This window comes from Pipistrellus kuhlii, unplaced genomic scaffold, assembly GCF_014108245.1.
Source record: "Pipistrellus kuhlii isolate mPipKuh1 unplaced genomic scaffold, mPipKuh1.p scaffold_m20_p_1, whole genome shotgun sequence".
In the NCBI taxonomy this organism is placed as follows: domain Eukaryota; kingdom Metazoa; phylum Chordata; class Mammalia; order Chiroptera; family Vespertilionidae; genus Pipistrellus; species Pipistrellus kuhlii.
Genome location: NW_023425404.1, coordinates 159,279,332 through 159,302,918, shown reverse-complemented (window position 1 = coordinate 159,302,918; position 23,587 = coordinate 159,279,332). Strand labels below are relative to the sequence as shown.

The 23,587-nt window shown below is 35.0% G+C and overlaps 1 protein-coding gene across 2 annotated transcripts in view; it reads right to left on the bottom strand.

Moving 5' to 3' along the window:
* CSN2 (casein beta) overlaps positions 1-15,268 on the bottom strand; it is a 38,085-nt gene extending 22,817 nt beyond the window's left edge. The window contains exons 1-9 of one of the 2 annotated variants that reach the window (XM_036421938.2): positions 15,223-15,268; positions 13,328-13,390; positions 12,627-12,653; positions 12,289-12,315; positions 11,008-11,031; positions 8,861-8,902; positions 7,017-7,544; positions 6,323-6,364; positions 4,544-5,605 (exon numbers count right to left, since the gene is read on the bottom strand). In XM_036421938.2, coding sequence (XP_036277831.1) covers positions 6,359-6,364; positions 7,017-7,544; positions 8,861-8,902; positions 11,008-11,031; positions 12,289-12,315; positions 12,627-12,653; positions 13,328-13,378 — 705 coding nt within the window. In that variant the 5' untranslated portion in view covers positions 13,379-13,390; positions 15,223-15,268 and the 3' untranslated portion in view covers positions 4,544-5,605; positions 6,323-6,358. Of the gene's footprint in view, positions 1-4,543; positions 5,606-6,322; positions 6,365-7,016; positions 7,545-8,860; positions 8,903-11,007; positions 11,032-12,288; positions 12,316-12,626; positions 12,654-13,327; positions 13,391-15,222 lie in introns of those variants that run through there. The other variant, XM_036421868.1, reaches the window with a different exon arrangement.
* Positions 15,269-23,587: the final 8,319 nt, after the last annotated feature.

The window sequence follows — 23,587 nt, the reverse complement described above, 5'->3', positions numbered from 1 at the left end:
TATCAACAGTCAGAATACCATTTGAAAGGCAGTGATGTGACTGGATGTGTTATTGAGACCTATTGCATAAGCCACAGTATGGCCAGCAGGATAAGGGGAGTACTGATAGACCATAAACAATTCACTGGGGAACTAGTACAGTAATTTAAGATGGAGAATAAGAGCTAGAACTATGAAAGATATAGCAGAGATAGCAGTAATTTATTCCAAATTGGAATCTGATGATATAACTAATTCAGAATAATTTTAATAAAGATTTTTTATCAGAATAATTTTAACCAAGGCACGGTTTTGGGTCAAGCAACCTTTATTGTGTCAAGTAAAAACTTTTCAAAACATAGACAAGGAAATACTTTATTCTAAACAAAGATCTTTGCCATGAGGAGGTCCCTTGAATCTCAGATATCTGCAAGTGTCTCAAAATGAAACAGAAAAGGGCATTTTTCTTTTTCCTACATGGTAGAGAGAAGTAAGCAAAGATTAGGATAAGCTTTTAAGGGGAAAGTGAACTAGCATAGGGAAATAACCAGTAGGAAAAAGTGTCCACTATAGTCAGCAGACCTTCAGGATAAACTGATAAAGGGGTGTAATTCATTTTTCAGTGCTTGTTCAAGTTTTGGGACAAGCAGAAGGTTAGAGCAGCCTGTCATTTGGTAGGGGTAACAAAGTTCATCTGTGAACTAGTAGGGGGTAACAAAAGCACAACTATGAATAGTTGGTTAGACACAAAGAAATAGATATAGATATAATTCAAAAACTGGAAAGCATACTGGAATTAGCAATAACTTGGTCTGTTGTTTAATAAAAAAAAAAACGTTTTCTATTTTCTTTTTATCTACAGGCTTGGTGAGAAGTCTTCTTTGCTCTCTCCTCATGATGATTCTTCTTACTAAAAAACCCTTTCATATACCTAGTAACATATTATCAGCCTGTTTACAACAAATACATCCAAAGTGCCTCAAAAGGCATATTTAATTGGACAATTCAAAGTTTAGGGTATTATTTGTATTACCCAATGCATTATATTGGAATTTAAAAATAATTTGACCCAAAAGTAATGTTTCTGTCTACAAATTTCAGCTTAAAAAAAAACCAAAAACCCACAAGCAAAATATATCAACAACTAAAGGGAAAGTCAACCAAGTAATAGTGTTACATGCACAACACAAATCTGAGACCAATTGAATCAACAGTTGTAACACAGTAGTAATGATATTCTCTGGACTATTTGATTGTTTTCTAATTTTTTCTCTTATTAAAAGATCATAAAATTTAAAAAAATGCATACACAATAAATTGATCTATGACGCACATGTCGGATATCCCGTTGTTTTTATTTCCTAGCTCTGCCAAAACAAAGTATCATAACTGGTGGCTAAGAAACAACAGCAGAGCTTTGCTCTTTGTGGCAGCTATACAATTCATCTTTGCTGCTCCTCCTTCCTGACATTTATTGGAAATCCTGACATTTCTTGGTTTGTAAATGCATCACTGCAATCTCTGTCTCTGTTGTCACAAAACTGGCTTCTCCCTCTTTATCTTTTTCTGTAATAACAACAGTCATATTAAACTCATGACACACACCTTACCCCCTGGATAACCTTGTCTTAATTAATTACATCTGCTATCACCTGTGTTTCCAAATAAGGTCAATTTTTGAGGTATGGGGAGTTAAGATTTCAACATTATCTTGGGGGAGGGACACAACTGAATGTACAGACCCATATTTATGTTTATTCTCACTAACATTTTTACAACTATTATAAACTAACATTAACAATATTTTCCAGTCTGTCAATATTTTTAACCAAAGACATACAATGCTATTTTATAATCTTCAGGGGCAATGATTATGGAAGAAAGCAGATCATAATAGAGCTGAAGAGCTACTCGAAGAACAAGTAAATCATCTAGGCAATGACATTGTAATTGTGAAATATTCTGTACTAAAAGAAAGTTTAATGCATGCAGTTTACATAAAATCACTAAAGTAATAACCAAAATGTTGTCTTTAGTCATATTTGTAAGAAAAGCTAATTCACATTTCACAGGTAGCGAGAAAGAAAATCTCATTTATGCAATGGTTATAAATATTGGCAGTGAAAATCTACAAATTACAGTCATTTATAACTTTCATGAGATTGAAAGATTTATCACCAAAATTCATGAAAACAGATCTTTACTCTTTTTTAGAAAAGCAGCTAAAATAAAGGCCAATCTCTATTCTTCAGAAGAGAGAGAGCAACTTCTGTAACTAAAGACACTGGAAAGGAATAGCGGGACAGTACCAAGACTCTGATGCTAGGCAAGAATGTGAGAATGAAGAGAGGTTGGTAGAATGCAGAGTTACATGTCCTGTGTGCTGTCTCCTGTACTGCCTTTATGACCCTCCAGTTAACACACTTTGCATGTAAAAGGCACTTGAAATTTAACAAACCCAAGATGGAACTCTGTGTTGTACACCTCATCCTGTCTCAGTTAATTCTGCCCTGCATTTCACATTTTCAAAACATAAGAAGAATAATTGTGGTGGTTTTTTTTTACTCCTCTGTCCTTCAATTGGCCCTGCCTCTAATATAAACAATCAAATAGTTGTTTAGTATATATATATTATATATATATATTGATTAACTTCTCAGCTCACTATTTGTTATCACAATGAGTTTTGTTTATAAAGAAGTTCAAGTTCAAGTACAACATGGTTTCAAAGTATGTACATTTTTATTTTTTAATATATTTTTATTGGTTTTAGAGAGGAAGGGAGAGTGAGAGATAGAAATACAAATGATGAGAAAGAATCACTGATCAGCTACCTCCTGCATGCCCCCTACTGGAGATTGAGTCTGTAACCAGGGCATGTGCTCTTGACCAGAATCAAATCCAGGACTCTTCAGTCTGTAGGCTGTTGCTTTATACACTAAGCAAACCCAGCTAGGGCCAAAATATGTATGTTTTTAAAAGGCAGATTTCATATAGATGTTAATTAGTCATTATTCATGAAATTAGGCTTTGACAAATGACTTTGCTTTGTGGTTTTCTCTTGGAAGAGGCTAGATGTAAGTGTGAGTTTTTAAATATCCTATCATATTTTCATATATCTCTTGGCCTTCCTTTTGTCTTCTTTTGAAAATATTCTATTTAGGTCTGTTACCCACTTTTTTATTGGATCATTTATCTTTCTTTTATTAAGTTGTATAAGTTTCCTGTAGATGTTGGAGATTAAACCTTTATCAGTGATAAGATTTGCAAATATGTTCTCCCATAAGTGGGCTTTCTTGTGTTTTGTTGATGATTTCTTTTGCTTTACAAAAGCTTTTTATTTGATGTAGTCCTATTTGTTTATTTTCTCTTTAGTTTCCATTACCCTAGGAATGGTATCAGTAAAGAAATTGCTTTGGCATATGTCTGAGCTTTTTCTGTCTGTGGATTCCTCTAGTATTTTTATGATTTCCCATCTTATTTTTAAGTCCTTTATCCATTTTGACTTTATTTTTGTGTATGGTGTAAATTGGTCTGGTTCCATTTTTTTTTTGCATGTATATGTCCAATTTTCCCAACACCATGTATTGAAGAGACTGTCTTGACTCCATTGTATGCTCATGTCTCCTTTGTCAAATATTAATTGAGCATAGTGGTTTGGGTTGATATCTGGGTTTTCTATTCTATTCCACTGGTCTATATGTCTGTTCTTGTGCTAGTTCTAGGCTGTTTTGAAAACAGTGGCTTTGTAATACAGCTTGAAATCTGGTATTGAGAGTCTACCTGCTTTGTTCTTCTTTCTCAGGATTGCTGTGGCTATTTCAGGTCTTTTTTTACTCCAGATTAATTTTTGGAGAGTTTTTTCTAGTTCTGTGAAATATGCCATTGGTATTTTAATAGAGAGTGCATTGAATCTATAGATTGATTTGGGTAGTATGGACATTTTAATAATGTTGATTGTACCAATCCATGAACATGGTATGTTTTTCCATCTGTTTACATCTTCCTCTGTCTCTTTTTTTCCGCATATAGCTTTTTTACCTCCTTAATTAAATTTATTCTTAATTTTTTGCATGTGTTGGTAAATGGGATTGATTTTTTAGTCTCTGTTTCTGTAAGTTCATTATTGGTGTATAGAATTGCCATAGATTTCTTGGTGTTAATTTTGTATCCAGCTACATTACTAAATTCATTTATTAAGTCTAATAGTTTTTGATGGAATCTTTTGGGTTTTTTGATTCACCTGGAATCAAAGAGGTGAATCAAAAATCAAAAAGGCCTATAGGTAGGCCTTTGTTGCACAGGCCTACCTATATGTACTGAGCAACACAAAAAATCAACAAAGAAACATCAATCTTAAATGACTCACTAGATCAGATGGAATTAATTGACATCTTCAGAACATTTCACCTGAAAGCCACAGATTATACATTCTTCTCAAGTGCACATGGGTCATTTTCAAAGATAGACCACATATTGGGACACAGACAAAGTCTCTTCAAATCCAAGAAGATAGAAATCATATCAAGCATCATCTCAGATCACAATGTCATAAAGTTAGAAATCAATTACAGTAAACACAATGAAAAAATAAAGTTGTTGGAGATCTTGAAAAAAATAAGTGGTTTCAGTAAGGGCAGACACTTGATGGAGAGAATACATGTTTGGTTTGCATTTGATCTTGAAGGCTAGGAAAACATTGAGGATGAAGCAAAGAGGGAATGATTGCTAGAGATGAATCATTGTGTACACTCAAGTGGACAGACCTGAGTGTGCAGTGAAGGAGTTGGTAGAGGAATAATTCATTACAATGAAACAATTACTACACACTCAGTGAGGATGAATATCTGAGCTTTCTGTACATTTTTGGTTCTTACATTACTGGCAAAAATCACATAACCCACCTCTTACTGATTGTGGTATTAGCCATTGCTGCTCTGATATAAGTCAAATCAGCAATATGGAGCAACAAGATACACTTATCATGTATAGTGCAGTCCACTAATCACATTCAAACTTCAAAAAAATCCTTTGAATTGGCTCTTATGTAGATGTGGAAATTGAAGCTCTAAAAGATCAAGTAACTTTCAAAGCACAACTTAGCTGCTATGTTGCAGAGCTGTGAATCAGATTTCACATTTGAATCTTTTTTTCTAGGGTGACCATAGAATCTGACAACTCATGTTGAGTACTGTGAAGGATGAAAGGCACAGGTGTAGTAGTTAAACAGTGACTATGGGAATAACCAAGTCTTTTTAGAGCAAACCCAGCATATGATTATCTTTTCCCTCTAGTTTTTAACATATTTTAATACTTACTTCAAACCGTTACATTTAATTTCAATCTTCCATGGCTATTTTTAACAGTAATAATCTAAAGTTAACATTAAACCAATTATGTTTAAAAATTTATAATAAAGACAGGAAAGCTTAATATGCATAAAGAACTAATTTATTGAAATGAATGTTTAGGAAATAGTAATAATTAGTACAATTCCAGAAATGACTTGAATACATATTATTGATAGGGTTATGCATTTTGCATGTCAAGTCATTGAAAATGTTAATTTTTTAGATAGCAGTATACAAAGATTGAAAAGATGCCACATTTCCAGTCGCAGTCAATTCTATGGAATAGAGAATAAATATAGAATTAGTTATGTTTTATTATTATATAACTGTACATGCCTCTCCATTTATAATTTTGGGGTGACTAACTCATTAGAGGCACTTTATTACCAATGCACCATGTTGTGCCCTATCTTGCATATAAAAGCCTTCTAAGACCAAAGAGCATCTCACATGGACTTGTTTTGGTGAAATATCTAGTATACCATAATAAGTAAAAATTGGTGCCTCAAGAATCTCAGTTATATTCTCTCCTTTTTTTAATCCTCACACTGGAACTCAATAATTTTATTTGACCCATGAATTAAAGGACAACATGTAAATTTTAAATGTGATAAAATAAAAACATTGAATTTTAAGAAGCCTAAGGTAGAAATGAGAATGCAAGTAGACTGTTTTAAAAGTCATACTTATTTACATAAATGTAGAAGAAATAATTTTCTGTGTTACTGTGGAAATTATGTTAATCAAGCATAAGGACATAGGCACTTATAAACAAACTATTCATATATGCCAGTAATGCAATTATATTGAATGATGCATAATTGCAGATGAATACATAATACTCAACTATTTGGATGTACATGATACATTGATAATAGATAATTAACTTTGCATATTGATGGTATTTATCACTATCTTGGGCTTATTCAGGACAATGTAATGTAAAAATGTGTTAACTATAATCAGTGTAATCACCAACACTAAGAACTTACCAAATATGAGGGGCAAACATTAACTTTGAAATCCTCTTAAACCTTAAAGAAGAGAGAAATAAATAAATATATAATTAACTTCTTGGCTAGAACAATTCTAAAAATTCAATCAATGTGGGAGTGGGTGGAGGTAGAAGAGGGAAATGGGGGGATAATTGATAAAATTATAATTAGAAACCTAAAAATTTGGTGAAAACTGAAATAAAAATCTCACACATGTGTCCTCTCATGTACATATATAACACGATGTGCATTAAAGCATGTAGAGAATAGATGTGTAAAAGGAAAACGTCAAAACTGTTGAAAAGGATAGAACTTCTCTATTCTACACTCAAATTCTCAGATTCAATTCTGTCTTTAGGACATTTCAATCCTCTTTAGCTATATTCTCTACACTTCAGTTACATCAGAATGTCTGAAATAATTTCTTCTAAATATTCAGTGTCCTCTACATAGATAATCAGAACAATTCTTTTTAAACATCTGTGACTATTCTTAGACATTGGTATTGGGGGGAATCAAGTTTTCTAGATTACTTTTTATTTTGTATGTGTAACTAGAATTGAGAATCCCTGATGTCAACTATGTGCATTAAAATGGCCATTAAATATTTATTTATTCTGGATCTCTTACATCTTCTACTATCATATACACATCATGAATGAAACAACAGAGTTAATAAAGTAGGACTTACTTGTTGGAAGTTGTAAGCTGGGACAATAGGTTGAGTCATGGGATAGAATGCCTGGGTAGGGTCAACCAGAAGCTCTTGGTTCAGCATAAAGGCTTGGGCAGGCATAGCTTTCTGGGGGTGGGCCAGCACTTGCTGGGGAAGAGGCAGGACTTTGGTCTGAGGAAGGGTGACCAGGCGCTGAGTGGGAAGCATGGGAGTCTGAAAAACAGGCTGGGGGATCTGGGGCATCCAGGGCTGGAGCAGAGGCAGAGGGAGCTGTGCTTTGAGATCATTGAGGTTTGGGATCTGGAGCTGAAGAAATGGCATTACTGGAGATTTAGGCAATTGCATCATATTGCGCTTAGGAATGATGGTCTCCTTAGTATTGGGGACTTCCATCACTTCAGGCTGAAGGAGAGGCAGCATCATAGCGGGCTGAGCAAGGGGCAGGATGTTTTGTGGAAGGACAGTGTAAGGGATGGGCTCAGCATTAGGATAGAAAAGAGGCTGTGGCTGAACAAAGGCGTGGATTTTGTCCTGGCGTTCATCCTGAAAAAAAGGAAAAATCTTTAAGTCCCAGATTCAGCTATAATTGTCATTCATGATGAATTAACCTCCTCTCTATTGAAGAATCCTGAGTGAAAGAGAGAAAGAAAAACTTTTAGCTGTGTTGGTAAATCATGTGAAAATGATTTAAATAATCATTGAATGATTTCTTATTTACCCACTCCTTTTTGGGGGACCCAGATCAAACTGAAATCAGTGTTTCAGGATTTCAAGGTTGTTTCTCCTTTCTGAGTTGCCTTCAATGTTGTGGCTAACTACATAATTTGGTAGTCAGGGAGCATGAACTTTTCAACATGGGGGAATAATATTAAACCAAGTTGTTTTCATATAATGAAAATTAATTTTTTAAAAAGGCTTAGAGGAATGCTTTTAAGGTTTGCTTTTATATGTTTTAATGAAAAGTAAATCTTAATTTGTGGCTTAATTGAAAGAGCTAACTTCTAGCACTTTCATTGGCTGATGGGTCATTACTGTGTTTTTAAAGAGCCATCTTTTTGTAAATTCATTTTTAGTTACAGAAATATTTGGTGTATGTTCCAAACAAACTATAGCCATCAATAAAACAAGAAAACTGAAATATTATATTCTGACAACTATGTTACCACACATGTAATTCAGTTAAATAATTCTTTGTTGTCTAAGAAAGCCTAATTTTTAAGCAAGCTCTGATATTTAACAACCTTGTGATATTGTCAGACAATTGTGTATTCAGTTGTTCCGAATCTCACTTCTCTCCCCTGTGTAATGCAAAGTCTTTTATGAACTGTGTTCATCAATGTTAATATAATATATATAGACAATTTTAAAGTTAATCATTGAGTGTTTACTGTATGCCAGCTCATCAACCCTAGGGGATTATTAATATTCTCAGTTTATAGTTGAAGAAATGGAAGTGCAGAGAAACTTGGGGTCACAGTTATACAGATGATCAATGATCAGATTTGGATTTGTCCCATATTTTCTTCCCATTTCTTTCATCAGCTTATCTATCTTGGGAAAATAAGGGAACCTAGTTCCCAACCTGAACATATATCCATATCCAATAGTGTACATTTATGGAAAACAGGTGTACCCAGTAAAGTGAGCAAAATCAGTAATTATTCTTAGATATTTAGTCTGTAATCTGTAAGTGGATTATGAGGTTAAAAATTCACTTTTGTCTTTTAAAATATTTATAATATTTTATTTCTTATGCTGGTATCATTTTATTACAATTCTATAGACTGAATAATGCACCTCTTTTGTATGGATTATATTTTATAATAATTTTTGAAATATACACATCATGAACAAATTACCTTTCTTCGTTGTTGTTTCTCATTTTCAAACTGCTTAGATTTCTGCTAAAAACAAATAACATGAAAATAAATGGTATAATCTGTAAAAGTTAAATGTAGGAAATATTGAAAATATGTATATTTAAATAAATGTTTTATCTTTCCCTCCCCCCCCCCCCCACATACACCTTATGTGGGATATACAACTGAAATTCATAGACACAATAGTGTGCTGGTTACCAGAAAAAAGAGGGTTGGGAGTAAAGGATAAATAGGGTCAAAAATGGTGATTGAAGATGACTTGACTTAAGGTGATGGGCACACAATGCTGTATACTGATCATGTATCTTAGAAATGTACATTTGAAACCTATATAATCTTATTAACCAATGTCACTCCAATATATTTAATAAAAATAAGTAAATAAATAAATAGTTTTACCTTGTTGGTGTGGGTAATGAATTCCTTCAGAAAAATAAAAATAGAAGTAGATTAAATTACAATGGAACTTTTTTTTGCCAATATGAATAAGAAAATGAAGAAATTAATATGGACATCTTGCTTGATAATGTCATTTAAAACATAGCATAATTACTGAAACTTATATGTTTCACTATTTTGCACAAGCCTATTCTATTTAAAAAAAAAAAGATGAAAGCAGTCAAGAAAGAAAAGGAAATTAGCAAACATAATACAATAAGAGGCATTTTATAGACGCCAATGTTTCCCTCTCACTATTTTCCCTTCCCATGACAACAAATGACCTCTAAGACAGAATCTGATTCTAACAGAATAAAATTCATTAGTAAGAAATTATAATAAGTGTTCATATATTCTGTTCATTATTCTTAGTTTATTTGTTATGTTCAGTCTTCAAATGAATTGTAAGAACTAAAATACTTTCCCTAAGGATCTGATAACCTTTAGGAAGAGATAAAGTAATCCAGGTACCAGCTAACTTCTAGCACTAGATTCTTTAGTAGGTAGTCATTATTGTAAGTCTTTAAAGAAGCATCATTATGTAAATTCATTTTTATTTAGAAAAATATTTCTTGTATGTTTCAATCCCAAGACATTAACAAAACATGAAGCTGAAATATTCCAAGTAGATGTTACAAAATGTATAATTCAATTAAATAATTCTTTGTTGTCTAAGACCTATAATTTTAAGTAAGTTCTGCTGCTTAATAACTGTGTGATATTGTTGCACAACTGTGTACTCAGTTGTTCTGTATCTCACTTCTCTCCTTTATGTAATGCAGTCTTTTATGAAATACACTTATTCATCAATGTTAATATAAAACATAAAAATTTCATGTAAATCATTAAATATTCGCCCTGGGTAAGCTCATCAACCATATAGGGTAATTAGTAGCCTCCATTCCCAGTTGAAGAAATGGAAGTACAAAGAAACTTGGGGTCAAGGTTAAATAACTAGTCAATTATCAGATCCAGATTTATGATATATTTTTTTCCCATTTCTTTTGTCATCCATGTATCTTGAGAATAATAAACCTGTTTCTAACCTGAAAATGTATCTACTAGTGTTCATTGTAGAAAACATAAATTGAGCAAATCAATAATTTTTCTAAAGTATTAGTCTATATCCTGCAAGTGGTTTATGAGATTAAAAATGCACTTATATCTTTAAAATATATTGATAGTTTTATATTTCCTATGCTAGCAGTATTTTATTACAGTTCTTTAGACTGAATATGCTCATCTTTTGTATGGATTATAGTTTATAACAATTTTTAAAAATACACTCATTATGAACAAATTACCTCTTTTTGTTGCTGTTTCTCATTTTCAAAGTGTTTAGGTTTCTGCTAAAAAAAATATATAACATGAATAGAAATGGAATAATCTGTGAAAATTAAATGTTGAAAATTTTTTAAATATGAACATTTAATTATGTGTCTCCCCTTTTATGTGTGACATACAACTGAAATTCATAAAGACACACACACAATAGTAAAGTGTGTGTGTGTCTGTATGAGAGAAGAGGGTTGGAGGGTAGTAAAGGATAATGGGCCTAAATATATAGTGATGGAAAATTATTGGACTTTGAGTGATGGGCACACAATGCTATAAACAGATCATAGGAAAGTATATTTGATGTCTATATGATCTTATTAACCAAATAAATAAATAATCAATAGCTTTACCTTATTGATGTGGGTAATGAATTCCTTCAGAAAAATAAAAATAAAAGTAGGTTAACTTTTCATGGAAAATTTTAATTTGCCAGTGTGAATCAGAATATGAAGGCATTTAATGGGTTAATGCTGACAACTTGCTGAATAATATAATTTTAAAATCAGCGTAATTACTGAAACTTATATGTTACACTAGTCTGCACAAGCCTGTTCCATAAACAAGACAAATGAATGCAACCAAGAAAGAACAGAAAAGTGAACATAGTACAACAAGAAGCATTTAATAGACACAAATTTTCCCTCTCACTATGTTCCCTTCCTATGACAACAAATGATCTCTAAGACACCATCGGATTCTAAAGAATAAAATTCATTAATAAGAAATTATAACAATTATTAATACATTCTGTTCATTATTCTTATTTCATTTGTTATGTTTAGGCTTCCAATAAATTATAAGAAGTAAAATACTTTCCCTAAGGATCCGATAGCCTTTGTGAAGAGACAAAATAACGCAAGTACCATTTAGCAGGTGACAGACCCCCAAAGTGGTGCAAGTGTACATATCTGCTGATTCTCCCAGACAGACTTAAGACTAAAACTGAGTCTCACTGCTTCTTATTCATTAAAGTGACTCTTGTAATGACAAAAATATGTTCATTTGTAAATCTGCCCACCCCTATATTGGCATTCTTTCCTATAAAGAATGCTTTTCAATTTGTAGCACAGCTCCTACTCAATGTTTAATCCACAGAAGATGCTCTAAAATGTCAAAACAGTGAATGAGGTCAGGGTGGAGCGAGGTCAAGACACACACACACACACACACACACACACACAAAGAACTGTAGAGTTCACTAAAAGAAAGGGTGACAATACACATAGCAGCTAGCATAGAAAGTGCTTGAACCATGAATTCTGCAGGCATTTTACTTTGATCTTAAATATTTCATGGACATTTACATTAGAATTCATATGTCAGAACTAGCTGCCATGACTTAAATGACCTAAAGTAACACAATATAACCAGGGATGGGGAACCTTTTTTCTGACAATGAGAATTTGGATATTTACATCATCGTTTGGGGGCCATGGAAAATTACCAACTTAAAAAATAGCCTGCCATATGTGGTAAAACATTAGAATAACTCACCCCTAATGCCTTGGCAGGGCCAGGCCAAATGACTTTTCAGGCCTTATATTGCCTGAATTGTTCCCCACCCCTTTAAGAGTATCTAGCAATTTACTCTTCCTGAATGGAAAATAGCCACAGAATGAACATCGTCTCACCTCACTGCTGGAAATGGTTTCTACAGTCTGTAAAGAAAAATACAAAATCAACAATTGGATCATCAAAGAATATTAATTTTTTTTTCTTTTTCAATTTGAGAGAGAAAGGAGGAGAGAGAGAGAGAGAGAGAGAGAGAGAGAGAGAGAGAGAGAGAGAGAGAGAGAGAGAGAGAGAGGAGAGAAACATATATAAGTTGTCTTTTGTCCACAAAACCAAGGGTTGAACCCACAACCTTTTGGTATATGGGACAACCCTCCAATTAACTGAGCCACAATACCCAGGGCAGAATGTTACTATTCATAGGTGGTAAATTTTTTCTCTAAGTAAAATATTTTACCTCACTGGATACACTGACTTCTTTCTTCTGTAAAGAAGAAAAAAACACCATTTAGTTTCCATAGCAAACTCATTTTCTTGCTTACTTTTTACCTTCTTTATGCAGAGCTATGTCCTTCACAAACTTAAGAAATAAAAAATGTATGTCTCCTAAAATCCTTGAAATGCAATCGTATTTTATGTCTTTTATTCTTAATAACTTCAATGGTATAATTTTATTGTACCTGAGTGAAGAACAATTTTTCATGAGTAACAGAAAGGGAATTATTTGAATTTGTATCAAACACTTTTCACTACGGTTAAAAATATGTTTATGAATATAACTGTTGCCTTATGCTTCACTGGATTTCTTTGAGTAGACCCAGGTAGGATTTGGCCCAATGCTCCAGGGTAAGAGGTACATCAGTTTCATCACTGATATGTTTGTCTACTTTGCACATTCATGCAATTGTATTTGTGCAATATTACTCTTTTTTCTTGGTTCTTTCTTTTGCTGATACTTATTGGTTGGTCTGTTTTTTAGGAACTGGTTTCCTAAAACCCGTGATGTAGAAAACATTTAACCAAGCTTTATGGCTCTAAAAGGACTCTATTGAAAAAATGGGTGAATGTAGGTGATTTCCCAGAAGTTAACAAAAAAAAATCGATTGAAATTCAGCTTTCTATGTGCATTTAATGTTAATCATTTAGAGTTTTTCTTACCTCCCATGCAAGAGCAAGGGCCACGAGGCAGGCGAGGATGAGGACCTTCATGGCTCTCAAGTCCTGTGAAAGGGAAAATGAGAAAATGATAGTATAATTGTTAATCTAACATATTTCCTTGTTTAGGTAAAATTACTTTTATTTAAAGAAAATAAAAACAAAGTAAGAGTAAAATATTTTCATTTTAGAAAAAATACTAATAAAAGTTTTATCATACATCAAAGGCAAAATCTACAATAGTTACTTGGTCTTACATATCAGTTTTATAATTTAATACCAACCATTCAGATTTTTTTTAAAACTATAAGTTGTACCCTACATCACTCTTTTTTTGTCTCCTTTACAATTGTGGTGTTTTGAAAAATAGAATGATTTAAATTATTATATAAAACTTTATTAATTGGTTCATTTATTCAAAATGAGTAATATTTATTTCACATCCTTAAATGCCTGATGCTGTCTGGGATCTTGATTTAAAGTAATGGAACAAAATATTAGGGTCTCCACCTAATATCTATTGAGAAAATGCTGATTAAAGAAAGTATATACATAGAAGATCATATTTGTTTTTACCTTTCTAGGAATATTTTGTTTAATCATATATCTTTATTTCTAGCAAGACTGAGATCTTTGTTTGAGTCTTTCATTATTTTCTCCACTATCCAGATGTTTCTTGGACTGAATTTTTTTCTCCATGTGTACCCACTACACAGTCTTCATCCTCATATTCCTAATGATGTCTTTTCTCCTTTGTGACATATAACTTTATAGATCATATACCATTTCTTTTCTTTTTTCTGTAATCATTTGATGATTTAGCAAAGGATCAGATTCTGTTGCCCAGTCCCTATTGTAGACCATTCCTTCTTGTGTCATAACATAAACTATTTGTTAACATTTTTGAGCAAAATGTATCCAATGCTGACTTTGTTTCACCTCTATAATTTCTTGTAAAAAATATTATTTGTTCTATCAATACACCTTGACATATAATCTTCAACTTATAAACAGATTTATAAACTAAACTAGTGGCTCAGTGCATGAAATTTATGCACATTAAGAAGGAATTAATTAGAAGAAATATTTTAATATTGCTACTTGCCCTTTCTCTATAATAGAAGTGTCAGAGATGAAAGAAAATTAGTAAAATGTATATAAAATCTCCTTTCTGTCAGAGCCTGAGGTGCACTGCAGGACCTAGAGTCAAACCCCCTCCCACCACCTGCAAGCACTTTGAAAATGCAGGAGACCCAGACCCGTCTGCCCTCCCTCACTGGGTGAGGCAGGACCTGGCCAGCCCCACCCCCACCAAGCCTCTCCAGGCAGGGGGTGCAGCCTCAGATCCCCTGGCCCAGTGCTGGGCAGGAGGTGCAGCCTCAGGTCCCAGTCAAGCCCTGCCAAGCAGAGGCCATGGCCCCCGTCAAGCCTTGCCAAATTTATCAATCTCAGAGACATTGATATGTTTTTCCATTTATTAATGCATTTATTGGTTTATTCTTGTATGTACCCTAACCAAAAATAGAACCCTCAACCTTGGTATATTGGTACAACACTATAACCAACTGAGCTCATCCCAATCAGAGCCTAAAATTCATCTGTTAATAGAAACTGTTAACTAATCTTATATAAAAAAAAATTTAATCACCATTATTATATTTTCTTGAATTCATTAAGCTTATGTAGTCATTATAATTTTTACCAAATCTTTATAATCATTTTTACTATTTTTAAAATAATTTCAGTACTGCATAAATACTTTTATTTCAAATACTATATTTTAAAAAGTATATATATATATACATACACACACATTTTGTATATATATATTTTTTAATTTGCTGAATTTAAAACAAAGCAAAAAGAGGACACATCAAATTTATATATTAAATTATTACCTTTCTTCAAGTGGAGAACAAGAAGTGAAGAACGAGCTTAGCCAATGATGGTCTGTCTGCTTTTGTGGCTACTTATATACTATATTTAATGGTATGCTAATTTTATGGTTTGAAAAAATTAATAGTGAATTTCAATTCCAAGAAATTGGCATGATCAGAAAATGATTTATGCCTAATATCTGTCCCCAGAAATGCCCAGGAGCATTTTAACAAGGGAGCGATTCACATCTGTGAAGGGAATCAGTCCAGGAAGTGCAATTACTAGTATCTAATAACTAAAGACAATTCTTAGAGGACAGTGACCTTCTGGCTCAGAGCCCAAGTTATGAGACACAGGTTTCTAGCACTTGGTGGGTCGTCAAGATCTCAATTATGGAGGAATGTTATATGAGAACCAGTGGTGCACAGGGGCTTCACAAAGGCCACAAGTTGTAACCAGAGCAGTTGTTAGTGCTTTATGCCATATGGGGGGGAAAAATGATAAGTCCATGATGGTAGCTTCGTCATGTAAGAAAAACTACTCACTTCAGGGACACTTAATCTGGGAATGAAAAATCATTGCTTAAAACCATTGCCTTATACACAAGAGGATAAGCCTTTCTTTGCAAAGAAACATCTGAGAAAAGGAATATAGATGGCTGGTATAAACAAAAAGAGCAGATGAATAAACATAATAAATACTTTGAAATGTAAGGTAGAAAAATTGAAATTAAATTATCTTATTTTCCCAACTGAGGTGAATGATTGAGTTTTCAACTGACAGTGAGGCAAGTGGTGATGAGTTTGTGATATTTAAAAGAGGGAGCAGCCGAAACCAGTTTGGCTCAGTGGATAGAGCGTCGGTCCGCGGACTGAAAGGTCCCAGGTTCTATTCCATTCAAGGGCATGTACATTGATTGTGGGAGCATCCCCAGTAGGGGGTGTGCAAGAGGCAGCTGATTGATGATTCTCTCTCATTGATGTTTCTAACTCTATCCCTCTCTCTTCCTCTCTGTAGAAAATCAATAAAATATATATTGAAAAGAGGGAGCATTTTTGGTTCCTGTGAAAATAAAAAAGAATGAAAATTTCCTCGGCAGTAATGGTGAATGAGAGTTGCAATCGCTTTTTTTTTTTTTTTTTTTTTTTTTTTTTTTTTTTTTTTTTTTTTTTTACCCAAGTTGATTTATACCAAGATGATTGCATTACAATATCAAAAGATCAAGTGAATGTGTCTGTATTAAAATTACTAATCATGAAGTGGTGGAGCTACGAAAGAGGAGATGGCAGTAGTTGAGTAGTAAACCAGAACTCTCATATGGGCTGGAAGATAGAAATGGGGGATAAAAGGTAAAAACAAGTCCTTATAAGAGTGAGCAATGTTACAAAGTAAAGATTACAGTTTTTGACTAGGTGAGAATTTCAGCATCAAAAAGAACAGACTCTCTGGATCTGACTGGTATCCTCAGTGGTTAGAGCTTCAACCCACACACGAAAATGTCCCAGGTCCATTTTCTGGTCAAGGGTTCATACCTGGGTTGTGGGTTCAATCCCAGGGCCTAGTTAAGGTGAATGCAGCAGGAAACCATGTAATGTGTCCCTCTCACATTCATGTTTCTCTGTTTCTTTTTCTCCTCTTCCACTCTAGAAAGAAAGAAAGAAGGAGGAGGAGGAGGAGGAGGAGGAGAAAAAGAAGGAGGAGGAAAGAAAGCCAGAAAGAGACTTTCTGGATAATGACTAGATCCAAAGATATTCAAATATGCAGTATTGAAGACAAGTAAATATGAAGGTTGTTGAAGGTCAATAGCGAAATATAGTTCACATTAAATATGTTTGCCAGAATTTTGTTAGTTCCCAAGAATGTAACAACAATAAAAAGGCAAAATTCTTCTCCCCAAGGACATCAAAACATTTATGATAAATTATCAATAATATAAAGCTGAAATGTTACAAAATATAACAAACATTTTAAAATATATTTTGTATATTTTTTATTGATTTCAGAGAGGAAGAGAGAGATTGAAACATCAATGATGAAAGAGAATCATTGATCTGCTTCCTCTTGCATGACCCTGACTAGTGATGGAGCCAGCAACCCGGGAATATGCCCTTGACTAGAATCTAACCTGAGATTCTTAAGTACACAGGCTAATGCTCTGTCCACTGAGCAAAACCGGCTAGGGCTGTAACAAAATTTTAATAAAGCTATAATAATATGCAATAAACACAAGGGAAATGCCTAGTTTATGCTAGCTGTTGAATAGGAGAGGCAAAGAGGGTCTTCTTGAAGACAGGAGTCATGAATAGGCTCTTGAAGCCAGATGAAGGGTTTGACCTCAGGAGGAGGTTTTTGCTTGCTTATTGCTATGGAGTAAAACTAGGTGTTATCTTCTAGCTTCTATGGACTTACTGAAAAATATGAGGATCCTGGAGAAGGTTGAGAATAGGAACTGTGTCTAATGGAACCAGGAAAAAATTAGAGAAATGTTAGAATTGCTCAAAAATATAGGCCATGAAATATGATGAAATAGATTAGAATTAGTTGACCTCATAGAAACTCTCATATAAAGTTGAGTCAGTATTAGCCAAACTGAGAAAAGGAATTGGTTAAAGGAATGATTATGGCATCTAAGCCTATCAATATGAAAAATTGAAATGAACACTATACACAAAAGATTATATTTCAAAGTTATTTCTTTATGACCCAAAATGGTGGTGGAGTAGGTGCAAGCTACATTCACCTCTTCCCAGGTCCAAACTGAAATTTCAACTAAATTATAAAACAATCATCCTGAATAACTGACTGAAGACTAGCTGAAGAGAAGTCCTATAACCAAGGATTTACAGAAATCACATTGAGATGGATAGAAAGAGCTGGCTCCTTTCCCACAGAAAGATAAGGTTCTGGAGGGATATCTTAGGGTAGAGGTGAGTAAATATGAAGGTTGTTGAAGGTCAATAGCGAAATATAGTTCACATTAAATATGTTTGCCACAGAAAAGTCTGCAGTCTAAAACCCAAGCCAGGATCTCTAGCCAGGAGCACCAGAGCCATGAAGAGGCCCCCACTGTAACATCTGCCTGTGAAAGCTGCAGGTTTTCTGTCTGCCAGGGAGAGATGGGGGTTTGCAAGAGTCACAGGTACCATCTTAAAGAGCCAATGCACACAATTTTGTTTGCAGTCATTCACCCTGGGCTACAGTGGAGGTCGGGCGAAGTGGGCTAGAGTCACTTGAGGAGAGACTGGGATGTGTGGCTGTGGGTAGAGAGCTGAAGGGACAGCTGCCAGGATCCCTGTGCTGAGCCATTCTCCCATACCACAGATGCCAACTGTCTTGGGTTGATCTGTTCATGCCTGGGATTGAAGCAATACTACCTTCCTTACTTTGACCATACAGAAGCCTCTATCTTTCCACATACATGCATTTTCTCTGCTCACTTCCAATTTTATTTCTTTTTTTTAAATATAGAATGTCAAGTTTATCACTTAGTACATATTCGCAATAACTTTAATGACTTCTTTGAAACTATGGCTTTAAATAGCCCTACTTGTTAAAATCTGAATCCTAGAAATACCTTAAATTTACTTACACTGTTGTCCTACTAAGGACACTCAAAGCTATAGAAAAAAAGGTTCCATTTAGGTTCCTATACATAGACTACAACATTGCTCACAAAATATTTTTCTTGCTTTTCGCCACATACCTCTAATTCTTTTCCTTGAACAAACTACTCAAAAATAGCATTAATTTTTGAAACATATAACTCAAAATTACAGGAAAAAAATAACCTGTTCTATAGAGAAAATTGCATCTATTTGTCATAACTGACTTCAGATTGCCACCCTCACTCTTCTATAAATTGACTGTCTGATCATATCTTTAACTTTCTCCCTCCAGTCATAAAGTTTCAGGGGAAACATAATTTCTAGATATGTTGATATGTTTTATGTTTTATCACTGTGATTTGGTTTTTATTTCCTGAATAATCCTGAGTGAGTTTATTTAAATTCGGTTTCTCTTTCCAATGAACATTTTGACAGTGCATAAATACTATATTTGTCTGGCTGGTGTTGCTCAGTGTTTGATGCTTGACTCAGTAACCACAAGGTCACTGTTTGACTTTTGGTCAGAGCAGAAGTGGGGGAGAAGGGGGACATGGAGAAGGCAACTGAACAATGATTCTCTCTCATCATTGATGTTTCTATCTCTTTCTCCCTCATCTTTACTCACTCTGAAATCAATAAAAATGTATTTTAAAATTATTCTTAATATTTATATATTTAAAATTATACTTAATATTTATATTTATCAATAAATATATTTTTATTGATGTCAGAGAGGCAAGGGAGGTAGAGAGCTAGAAACATCAATGATGAGAGAGAATCATTGATTGGCTGCCTCCTGTATGCTCCCCATTGGGGATGGAGCCCTCAACCCAGGCAATTGCCCTTTACTGGAATGGAACCCAAGATCCCCCTCAGCCCATAGGCCAATGCTCAATCAACTTAGCTAAACCACTAGGGCTAATGATTATATTTAAATAATTTATATCTGAGATACAATTTATATATTTTCTGCTTTAATCCAGATCCCACTTTATTACATATTCAAGATAAGAAGATTATAGTTTATGGAGGTTAAGCACTCTGCAAGGTCATTGCAACATTTGTCCATTATGCTTCCTTCTTGAATTTTCACCTTCTTGGCTTCCGCAATTCAAAAATTGCCAGGAAATGGTCATCTCTTCTGCTGTTCTTTTCATTCTAGGAAATTTTCATGAACTTCTCAAATGTTCTCTGACATTTCCTTGTTGTTATCAGAATCCTGGCCTTTGCTCACTCTGATTCACAGCAATATAATACAAACTGTTTTTTTAGTTAAATAAACTTTATGGGATTTGTCATAGACTGTAGAACATACATTCATTGTGAGAGAAGTAAAGGAGGGAGAGGAGAAAGAGGAGAAAGGGGGACTGTGAGAAAGAAGAAAAAGAAATAAAAAAGAGGATAAGAAGAAAAGAGAAATACAGCATAAATATGATCATAAATACAAATTTAGAGATTGCATCTTTATGCCACATAGTAGTCACTCTTTATTATTTTTTCCCTTCTATGAAAGACACTGACATTTTCAAACATTATGGTGCTTGGTTGCAGTTTATATGATACCTGTTTTATTATAAAATAACAAGACAAGTTCTGGTCCATCAATAGTCTAAAATGGCATACTGTTCATGGAGGATGAATCCATAAGTAACACACAAAGCTAGTCCTATGTGTAAATTCCACTGTTCATGTTTTCTTCTGTCATAACATAATCCCCACACTTCCTATCACCTTGAAGCAGAAAATGATGTATGAAATAATGCCTACATATGAGTGTCCTTGCCCAAAATATGGGTGAGTTAGGTTAACTGTAGGTTTTAACTGTGTGTATGAGCAACTGACAATTTTTATTACCTAGAGTTTTACTGGTGTGTTTTTATCCCTCATGTCGTAGTTTGGTAGTGTCTTTGGATCACCAGTTTATACTTTCTTCAGTAGGTTGAGAATATTGTAGATCCATTAAGATAGTGTCTAGTAGCATGATTAAGACAGTGTTTGGCAAAATGTGGCTCACAAACCACATACAGCTCTTTGGCCCCTTGAGTTTTTAGCAAAGGCCAGCTTAGGAATACCCTAATTAAGTTAATAACAATGTACCTACCTATATAGTTTAAGTTTTACTGTTGATATTTGGCTCTGTTGACTAATGAGTTTTCCGACCACTGGTTTAAGAGAAATCACTGCTGAGATAAATGAAGGGAAAAAGGATGTGAGGCAAATAAGCAAGAAAGATGGAGAAAAAATGAGAAAGGAAAAAAAGAAAATCACTTGGCAATCCCCAAACAAATAAAGCAAGATGTACTTTTTAAAAGATCATAATTATTTTTATACTTATTGAACCTTGTATAACTTTTATCCATTGAAAATAACTAGACATTTGATTTGTTTTGAACTGAGAATCAACTAAATATCTACAAGGAGTAGAGTGCAAATTATTTAAATTGAATTGGACTTTATTTGCTTTAATAAAACATTAATAATGTTTTGTTTACCACCTGAAAATAATAATATGTAATGCTATTGTTTGAAAATAGCATAGAAGATTCACCTAACAAATATTATCTTTTAAAGCACTTGATAAAAAATGAAACCTTACATTCTATTTATAGGGTCAGATCTACAGAACACAATGCACTTATGAGTCGATTATGTGGGTTCTCAAAATTTATTGTAAACAAGGAATCACCTGGAGATATTAATAACACGAGATTGTTACTGTACCTCCTGGATTTGGATTCAACATGCCTGGAAGAGGGCCTATAAATTTCCATTTGCAACAAGTTCTCAGGTGATGCTGACTGTGGTGGTCATGAACCACATTGTGAGTAACAATGGACTTGGACAGCAAATATACCTAAAGCTTAAAACTGACTTTCTGTGTATTCAGAAATAATATACTCAGAACTGAATACATTATTTTATGCAACCAGCTGCAAAGAGCTAAATTTTAATAAAAATTTATCTACAAACTTTAAAAAAAATTATTTTTTTCCTCCTAACTATGGGGGATCATGTTAAAACATCACTTACAGTAGGAACATGAGCCCCTAGAGACTCAAAGAAAGTAAATGCAATACCCTCTGTGGTCATTGAAATTTAATGCTAAGATTTGTTTTATTATCTTACTAGAGGCCCAGTGCACGAAATGTGTGCACAGTGGTGGGGGGAGGGTGTCCTTCAGTCCAGCCTGAACTCTCTTCAATCTGGGACATCCCTCTCACAATCCAGGACTGCTGGCTCCCAACTGCTCACCTTCCTGCCTTCCTGATTGCCCCTAACCACTTCTGCCTGCCTGCTTGATCACCCCCTAACCACTCCCCTGCCAGACTGATTGATGCCTAATTGCTCCCCTGCCATCCTGTTTGCCTCTAACTGCTCTTCACTGCTGGCTCAGTCACCCCTAACTACCCTCCCCTGCAGGCCTGTTTCCCTCAACTACTCTCCCCTGCAGGACTGGGTCCCCCCCAACTGCCTTTCCCTGCAGGCCTGGTCACCCCCAATTTTCCTTCTCTGCTGGTCTGGTCACCCCTAATTGCCCTCCCCTGCTGGCCCAGTCCCTCCCAACTGCCCTCCCCTGATGGCCATCTTGTGGCGACCATCTTGTGTTTACATTGGGGCAGTCATCTTTGACCACATGGGAGCAGCCATATTGTATGTTGGAGTGATGGTCAATTTGCATATTATTCTTTTATTAGATAGGATAGAGGCCTGGTGCATGGGTGGGGGCCAGCTCATTTGCCCTGAAGGGTGTCCCAGATCAGGGTGGGGGTTCCCCTGGGGTGTGGGGTGACTTGGGCAAGGAATCTGCAGTGGTTTGCAGGCCGGCCATGCCCCCCAGCAACACAGCAAGTAGAGGCCCAGGTATCTGGGATTTACTTATCTTTTATAATTGAAACTTTGTAGCCTTGAGTGGAGCTAAGCCTCTTGCTTGCTCTCTGGCTACAGCCATTTTTGTTGGAATTTATTTATCTTCTATAATTGAAACTTTGTAACCTTGAGTGGAGGCCTAAGCAGGCCAGGGTGTGGGAAAGCTTGGCTTCCTCCATCTCTGGGGGCAACTCAAGCCTCTTGCTTTCTCCAGCTCCATAGCTGCTGCCATTTTTGTTGGTATTTATTTATCTTCTATCATTGAAACTTTGTACCTGGCGTGGAGTCCTGGGCCAGCCAGAGCAGACAGAAAGCTTGGCTTCCTCCATCTTCAGGGCAACTCAAACCTCCCTCCTGCTCTCTGTGGCCACAGCCATTTTGGTTGAGTTTATTTGCGTATTTGCTCCTGATAGGTTGGTGGGCATGGCTTATGGGTATAGCAAAAGTATGGTCAATTTGCATATTACTTTATTGTATAGGATACTCAACACTGGAGGCCCGATGCAGAAAGGTGTTCCTCAGCCCCACCTGCACCCTCTCCAATATGGGACCCCTTGGGGGATGTCTGACTCCCTGTGGGATCAGTCCTAAACAGGAAGTTGGACATCCCTTTCACAATCCAGGACTGCTTGCTGCCAGCTACTCACCTACTTGCCTGCCTGATTGTCCCTAACTGCTTCTGCCTACCAGTCTGATAACCCCCTAACTACTCCCTGCCAGCCTGATTGATGCCTAACTGCTGCCCTGTCAGCCTAATTGTCCCCAACTGCCCTTCCCTGACGACCTGGTCACCCTCAAATGCCCTCCCCTTCATATTTCCTCTTTATTAAATAGGGTTTTTTCTTTAACACATTAGACAGCCCTAACTGGTTTGGCTCTGAAGATGGAGCATCAGCCTGCAGACTCAAGGGTC